Source organism: Nannospalax galili, unplaced genomic scaffold, assembly GCF_000622305.1.
Source record: "Nannospalax galili isolate Female #2095 unplaced genomic scaffold, S.galili_v1.0 scaffold336, whole genome shotgun sequence".
NCBI lineage: Eukaryota > Metazoa > Chordata > Mammalia > Rodentia > Spalacidae > Nannospalax > Nannospalax galili.
This window is the reverse complement of record NW_008343385.1, coordinates 7,243,843-7,252,668: the sequence shown is the minus strand read 5'-3', so window position 1 is coordinate 7,252,668 and position 8,826 is coordinate 7,243,843. Positions and strand designations below refer to the sequence as shown.

At 43.5% G+C, this 8,826-nt stretch overlaps 1 protein-coding gene across 1 annotated transcript in view; it reads left to right on the top strand.

Moving 5' to 3' along the window:
- The first annotated feature begins 4,359 nt into the window (after positions 1-4,359).
- Positions 4,360-8,826, top strand: part of Cgrrf1 (cell growth regulator with ring finger domain 1) — a 31,310-nt gene continuing 26,843 nt past the window's right edge. Inside the window, exon 1 of the mRNA XM_008839547.3 lies at positions 4,360-4,593. Within this exon, the coding sequence (XP_008837769.1) occupies positions 4,490-4,593 (104 nt within the window). The 5' untranslated portion in view covers positions 4,360-4,489. The remainder of the gene's footprint in view (positions 4,594-8,826) is intronic.

Sequence of the window (8,826 nt, the reverse complement as noted above, 5' to 3'; positions counted from 1 at the left end):
GAGAAAATCTTCACCAGCAACACATCTGACAGAGGTTTAACATCCATTTATATAACGAACTCAAAAAACAGAGAATCAAGACAGGAAGTAACCCAATTAAAAGATGGGCTAAGGAGCTGAACAGAGAGTTCTCAAAAGAAGAAATCAACACAGCTAAGAAGTGTCTTAAAAGGTGTTCAACATCATTAGTAATTAGTGTGTTGCCTAGGCTCTTCATATTGTACTAGATTAGGAAATGAAGTGGAAGCAAGGCCAGGCTACAACCCTCAAAGGCTCTCCCCCTGTGACCCAACTCCGAAAGGCTCACAGCCTCTCCAAACAGCCCTACCAACTGGGGATCAAGTGTTCAAACGTATGAGCCAGTGGGGGACATTTCACATTCAAATCATAACAGTAGAAGTCAAGTCATGTAGAAGTGGGCATGCCAAACAAGGACTCTAGGACTTTTGTCCTTTAAGAAATAACACACACACACACACACACACACACACACACACACACACACAATCACACACTGAAAAAAATATGGAAAGGGGACTATTGTATTTGCGGGGGGAGGACAAACAGAAAGGTAGAGTGGAGACAAAGGAGGGTAATAAGGGGTGAACAAGAACAAAGTACATGCATGAAAATATGACAGTGAAACTCATTACTTTGTAAGTTTACTCTAAAAACTAATTAAAAAATATTGCATGTCAATCTAGGACTTTTGCCAGTGGAATAAGATTTCTGCTATAGAAAAGTTGTGGAGAGGTTGACATTGTGCAAAATGCATAGGAGACCGTTCTATGTTAAGTAGAAATACAAATTTCAGTGGCTGTAGCAGATTTCCAAGTGGTAAAGGCCTGAGGTAAATTTATGTTAGTTTCTGTTGCTTTAGAGAGTTGAGGATCAATCAGGTTGGCTCCTAGTTTTCTTTATTGTTGGCTTGAGATTGGATTTCATGGCTGGATTAGTGGTTTGTTCTTTTGTGTGGGGACTTGGTGATAAAAAACAACTCAACAGTCAGGAGAAGTAAAGACCATATGGGCATGGTGATAAAAAAATGACAACCTAACAGTTCTGGGAAACAAAAACCTGGCCCTGGAGAGATAGGAACCTAACAGCTCTGAAAAATTAAAACCTAAAATGCTAATTAAGTCCTGCGGTCATGACCAATCAAACCCCCGGGTGGAGTAAAGGGAGGGACACTCAATGCTCACAAATGTACATAAACACTTGCTTAAAGCTTAATAAATGAGCTCCTGCTGGACAAGACTCCCTGCCTCCTCGGTGGTTCCTCAGAAACAGAGGGTTGGGAAGGCAGCGCACCCCCCTCCTCGGCCCCCATCGTGCTGCATGAGGGGAAGGACCGCCGCACTTTTGTCTGACTTTTCTCTTTCCGTGTATTATTATTACTACTTTGCTTCATGTTTTCTAATTTATATTTTGGAATGTGTTTATTTTCTCTTTTATTCGTACATGTGTGTGTTAAGAGGGGTCAGAAGACAACTTCAGGGAATCAGTTCTCTCTTTTTACCACGTGGTTCTAGATATCAGGCTTGGTGGCAGATGCCTTTACCCAGTGAGTCATCTCTCTAGCTCTTGTTTACATTTTGAATCTCTTTATTATAGTTTTAGTGGAGTTTGAGTGGGAGCAAGATTTTGTTAATGCCACTTGCAACTCCATACATTTTTGTTTCATGACGGATATTCTCTTTTTTATTTTATTATTATTATTATTATTTTTTATGTGTATAATTGTATTGCCTGCATGTATGTGGGATGTGCACCCATGTGGTGCAAAGCCCTTGGAGGCCAGAACAGGGCGTCGCATTCCCTGGAACTGGAGTTACAAATGGCTGTTACCAGCCATGTGGGTGCAGGGAATCAAACCTGGGTCCTCTGGAAGAACAGCAAGTTCTCTTAACACTGAGCCACTCTCCAGCCCTGAATAGTCTCTTTTTTGTTTGTTTGTTTGTTTGTTTGTTTGTTTGTTTTTGTGTGTGTTTTTGTGTTGCATACACAAGCCTGAGGCCCTGAATTCAGTCCCTAGCACCTGCCATGATGTGTGCCTGTAATTCCAGTGCAAAGGAGGCAGAGACAGGGAGAACTTTGGGACTCGCTGGGCAGCTACCAGTCTCCTTGGTGAGCTGCAGGTCAGGCCTTTTTTTTTTTTTTTTTTTAAATAAAGTTGCCCTTCAGATTGGCCCAGAGTTTTCTTAAAGTGGTGGTTGAAGGGTATATGTAAGTTGGCACAGCATTTCTAGACAGCAAAAGTCTAAAGTCTCTAAAGTCTTAAAAATGTACATTAAAAAAACAAAGTCCCACCTTAATAATTTATCTTAAACAAATAATTTAGCTTTAGGGATGCTCATTAGAGTGTTGCATATAATAATGAAAGAATTTCCAACAACTAAGGACAGATTAAATAAGCTACACCTTCAAATGTCTGGTATCTGTGGGCAGCCTCAGGACATGTAGTGGAAGAAGGGCCAGGCAGTAACTCTCAAAGGCTCTCCTTCAGTGACCCACTGCCACTCTCCTGGCCTCCCATTTAATCCTAGAACTCGGGAGGCAGAGGCAGGTGGATCTCTCTGAGTTCTAGGCCAGCCTGGTTTATATAACTTGTTCCAGGACAGCCAGAGCTAAGTGAGACTCTGTCTCAAAAAAGAAAAATCAGATTACTAATGAAAAATGATATAGGAACAAGCTTTTTAAACAGCACTACCCTGGAGAACACATGGTTACCTGTCAAGGGATCTATGAGGGTATAGGACAAGGTTAACTCATCTTTTTCAAACGTAAATTTTACTGGTGACTTGGGAGTGTGGTGGGCACTTTTAGTTATCCATCCCAATATCCATTTTCCCTTTCAGCAACAAAATCCATTTTGTAGTGGAAGATGTTGCTGCACAGAATGGTAAGTCTGTATTTCTTCCTTCTGTTGTAATTAGGGATGGCTTTAGGGCTTAATGCAAAGAGTGATAAATATGATTTTATGAGACACTTCGAGGATGCTACTTTGAGGAATTGACTCAGTAGGGGATGAGGAAAGGGAGTGGACATTTAGCCACTGCCTGGACTTAAAAAAAAAACCAAAAACCTTGCTTCTTGGGGCTAAAGAAATGGCGCAGGAATTAAGAACACTTGGACCCATATGGCAGCTTGTGGTGTTTCCTATGTGATGTTACATTACAGTTATGCCTGAATAAAAAAAAACAAAACACACACACACACACACACACACACACACACACACACACACACAAACTAACCTGACTCTTAGCATCCCATTTAAGGCCAAGAACAGACCCAAACTGCTAAGAACTGGTTCCTTCATAGTTCTCTTGGAATTGTGTTCTCAAAGAAGGGCTCACTCATTCTTTTACTGAAATAGTATATCCAGTGTGGAATGGGGAAGTAAAAGTGGACCCTTACCTGAGGACTATGACCCTTGTCCCTTTTGACTAAAATAGCACACATGTACACAACCATACACAGATGTTATCAATTTAATCCCATCTATTGCTAGCAACACAAATGGAATAAGTCTTCATATCTTCATTGTTTCCAACTGCACTGTTTGTAACATTTCCTTGAAATATATCCCACCTCCCATCATTCCCATAGTGGCTCACAACCATCTACAACTACATTCCAGCGAAACCACCTGCTCTCTTCTGGCCTCTGCTGGCACTACGTACATGTGGTACACTTACATGCACGTAGGCAAAACACATACATATAAAATAAAAATAAAATAACCTTCTACTCCTAAAATAAACGAATAAATAAATAATAAAATCAAAGCAAATATTTTAAAAAGTCAAAGGTCTGGGTAATTCTAATTTGAGAAAAAAAGAGGGATGTGTGAGTGGACAGTTGTTTTATTCCTAAGGAAATCTGGAATACGCACTCTGATTTTCCTTTGGCTTTACTATGAAAAAGCTGACAAGACTCCAATAAATTTAACGGTGGTAGCGACCGCTTATGTGGTTTTCTGCGACTATCTGTAAATCTAGATTAAACGAGAACAGGGGTGAGGTTATTTCACTTTGTAGCAGCCCGTATGTCTTCTGTCCTTTTTTCCCCAATTTGCCTTAGGTTTACAGGGTTTCAGGATTGCCTGTAGCTCCTCTCTTGATAATCAGAAAATCTGCATCAGCCGAAATTGTGTCCGGATTGGCCCATTTCTATTCAGAATTTGCGGGCAGAGGAGAACTGACCACTGGGCCAGAATCGGGGAGAGGGTTCTCGCAGGCCACCAATCCCGGGAGCCGGGGGGCGGTGCCATGCAGGCCCGCTCCTCCGTGCAGCCAATAGCTGTGGACAGGAGCGGGAGGGGTGTGGCGTGCTCTGTTGGCGACGCTGTGAGTGGCATCCGGGTCCCGCTTGGCCGAGTCTTCAGCGCACCTGAAGCCGAGGCGAGAGCGGACCTACGAAGTTTGTCAGCTCCGGGACGCCATAGAGGCTTTTGCCCGGGCCGGGCTCAGCCCAGGAGACCCCGATGGCCGCGGTGTTTCTGGTGACGCTCTACGAGTACTCGCCGCTCTTCTACATCGCGGTGGTCTTTACCTGCTTCATCGTCACCACCGGCCTGGTACTAGGATGGTGAGTGTCCCGGGGCTAGGAGCGAGGGACCCGGCGGCGGCCGGCCGGGAGCGGAGTCGGACTGGCTCTGGCGGGACGCCGCGGGACCTGCGTCACTGCCCGCTGGGGTTAGTCCCCGCGGCTGCAGGGGCGGCCGGACCCGCTGCTGTTCCCAGCTTTGTTTCCAGACGATCGGACGGCCGGGCAGCGCTTGGTCCCGGTGACGGGATGCAGTGCGTGTCCCTCCCGGTTTGTCCCGGATGGGGACCTACTCTTTGCCCGGGGGGAATTGGTCACCTGCTCTAAAGAGCACAGAGCTGGATGCCAAGGAGCTTCTTCGTGTTTCTGACCTGAAAGCACTCCTTGGCCGCTTATCTTTCAGAGGAATTTGTAACTGAATTCAGTAGCTACCATTTGAGAATTTTCATGGTTTCTAAACTCATTCCACTCCTTTTGAAGAGATCTTTAGTTGATAGTACCTTTTTTTTAGAGCTCAACGAGATCTTAGTTATGCTGTGGGGTGGAGGCAGTTTACTTATCCGAGAGAATACCCTTACATAACCCCTGAGCAAGTCTTCCAACGCAGAGATTCTTAGGTATCTCTTGAGGAGATACCGCTGTATCGTAAGCAGGCATGCCGTATAAACACAGCAAGTGGAAATCATATGACTAGTCCACAATAGTTGTTCTGGGCTGCAGCCTTCATAGCCCTTTGGAAAGATGGTGGATCCAAATGTACTGAACAAGAGTTCTAAGTGAACAAGAGCCACGACCTGAAGAGGAATCTACTGAATAAACACGAGCTGCGTATTTTGAAAAATACTTGAAATGAAAGAGGAAGAATGCATTTCAGAGAACACAGCATGAGCAGAGGCAAAAGGATTGGGACTGAAGTAAATCAAGTTAAAAAATATGGCTTAGATATTCATTACTTTAAAGAAAAGGCACAGGCCCCTGTCAGTTTCTGAAAATAGGTGCCATCTTTAGGAACTAATCAGAGTGTTAACATTTCTTTTTGAGACAGGGTCTCTCTATAGCCTCAGCTGGCCTGAGACTGTGTAGACCAGGCTGGCCTTGAACTCACAGAGATCCAGCTGCCTCTGCCTCCCAGGTGCTGGGATTAAAATTGTGCACCACCACACTGGGCTTATTTCTTTTTAAAAATATTTTATTATTTTTATTTTGTGTATATGAGTGTATTGCCTACATGTAAGTGCACCCCTGTCGAGCAATGCTGGTGGAGGCCAGAAGAGGGCATCAGATCTGGAACTGGAGTGGCGGATCGTTGTTAGCTGCAATGTGGGTGCTGGGAATCAAACCATGTCCTCTGCAAGAGCAGCCAGTGATCATAACTGCTGAGCCATCTCTCCATCCCCTTTTCTTTTCTTTTTAAGAGGAGTCTGAATATGCAGCATAAGCTTGCAGTCTGCCTGCCTCACCCTTCGAAGTGCTAGGATTATAGGAGTGTGCCATCGTACCTGGATCACAATGTGTAATTATTGACCTTTCAGTTTTTAATTGCTGTTATTTATTTCAAGGAAGTTTGTAATTAGAATTAGGAAGGTGTTTACTAAGTGAGAAAAGTAGTCTTTAATACAAGATTTTTGTTGTTCTTTTTTTTGAGGCAAGGTCTCCTTGTAGCCGCAGCTGGCCTGGATTCGCTAATGGAGACCAGGCTGGCCTCGAACTCACAGAGATCCACCTTCCTCTGCCTCCCGAGTGCTGGGATTAAAGGTGTGAGCCACCATGCCCAGCTTAATACAAGATTTAAAAAATATATATTTTATTTATTATTTTTATTTTATGTGTACGCGTGTATTGCCTCCGTGTAGGTAAGTGCACCCGTGTAGTGCAATGCTGGCAGAGGACAGAAGAGGCCGTTGGATCCCCTGGAACTGGAGTTATGGACGGTTGTTAGCTGCCATGTGGGTGTTGGAATTCTAATCCCGGTCTTCTGTAAGAACAACCAGTGTTCTTAACCGCTGAGCCATCTCTCCAGTCTCTATTTATTATTTTTAATGTGTATGAGTGTATTGCCTGCATGTATGTGAGTGCACCTGTGTCCTGCAATACTGAGGAGGTCAGAAGAGGGCTTTGGATTCTCCTGGAACTGGATGGAGTTAAGGACAGTTCATAGCTGCCATGTGGGTGCTTGGAATCAAACCCGGGTCCTCTGCAAGAGCAGTCAGTGCTCTTAACCGCTGAACCATCTCTCCAGCCCCTGATACAAGATTTTTAAATGATATAATATTGATGTTACTCTTCAACATAATTTTCTTCCACAAGGAAAACCTGGCTGGTAATTATATCATATGCTTATTTTTTAATTTTAAATAGGCCACCTAATTAGATTTCTAAGACATCTATCTTTAGCACTGGAGAAATGGGTGAAATTCTTATTGCAAACGATGCTGATCAGGATGCTCGTGTGTATGTTGGTTAAGAGACTTTGGATGCAGACAAACACAGGTTCAGATCCTGGCCTGCCAGGTTTAAGGCTTGGTTTGGATATTTAATGATTGTTTAACCACCTCATATAGGTGTAAGTTTTACAAATGTTGCAAGTTGATGTCATTGTAGAACTTTTGAAAGTCTGAGCTAAGCACTGCTGAGGCTACAAGACTTTGTAAGTGCCTGTCAGTTCCATCCTGATCTGGCCCTAACCAGTCATCTGGAACCTAACCCAGTCACTCTTCCCACTTGGTTTAGCTTTATCTAGAGAGAGAAGTTTTTTTTACTCTATTATTTGCAAACCTAAACCAAGGGCAGAGATTTATTGATTAGAAATGAGCTCACAAACATCTAACAATATCCCAGCTCTAAGGGTAAGAAGGCTTACCCTTTCACCCTTCTTGTTTTTTTAATAATATCCACTCTATGATCTTTATTGGTTATGTGTTTCTCAGTTATGGTTCTTACCTCAGTACTACAGTTTCTTTTCCCATTGCTTCTTTCCACTGCTCTCTGTCTGCGTGGGCTGGTGAGTATGGGAAAGAACAGGGGCATTTCATTATTGGATCCTAAAAACAATAGTAGTGAAAAAGAATGGCACACATCCAGAAAGTATGGTATGTCCTTTTGCATGGTGATTGCTCTTGTCAGACACATTCAGAATGGGCCCCAAATGCCATATACAAATAGCCAGGGATCCCGCCTCAACAACTACTTCCTGCCTCCTCTGGACCACAGTTTAGCAACCTGTTGTCTGTCACCAGCAGAACTTGAAACTGTTCTCCTTTGCTAGCTGGCAGCCTATCAAGTTTAACCAAAAAGGGAGACAGATGAACAACTAGAAGAGGTCTAAGGGGCTTGTTAGTACTGTTTGATTCCTTTCTTTGTCTGTCTTCCCATAGCAACAATGTCTCACTCTGGTCCTGGTCTCTGATTCCAGTTTATAGTTTTCTACTTCCCTCCAGTCAGACTCATTGTACACTCTTGAAGATGTCAGTATCCTTTCCTTAGATGTGAGTCTCAACTCCATGGGGTCCCAACTCCAAGTTTCTCTTTCCCCAGTTACTTTGTCTTAGGAATAGTGGCTGGTGCCAGGGCATCCTACTGCTAGGCAGTGTAACCCCTGAGTTATATCTCCAGTGCTGGTTCATAGTTTTTAATACTTATCTCTGTTCAAATAGCTCATGCGGTTTTGGTCTCTTGACTGGGCTGTGGTTGATAAAAGTGTTACTAAGAATAGGATTCTCGGGAGAAAATCCCTTGAAAGATAGGGCTTGGGAGTTGGGTTGATTATTTCTTCAGTGCCTTGCTAATGAGAAATGAGATCCTAGTAACCCATGGCGTGTAGTGGCATCATAATTAAAGTACTGCCTTTGGTTGATTGTGATAAAGTGGTTTCTGAAGCAGGTGCCTTGGGGGACCAAGTCTTTAAAGCACTTGACTGTTGGTGGCAGTAATGGTGACTCTAAGGACTGAGTATACAAGAGTACTATGAGACGGCTGTTTGGCTGTTTCTGAGTTTGCTGGAACATTTACAAAAGGAAAACAGCAAATTCAAACTTTAAACTCTCAGGTCAAGTCTTAAGAGAATTGCAGAGTTTCTTTGGTTCTAAAACCCTTTGCTTTTGTAGCCATAGTCAGCCTGGCTGAAAGTTGAACCCAGTTTTTATTGTGCTGGCAGTGCTTTACTGTTACATGTCACTGGAAAGACGTGGAACTCTGAGACTTGGAATGGGGGCATCTAGATAGACATGGACAAAGCTTAGAATCATCTCTTCTTCCTCCCTCTCCCCCTCCTTCTCC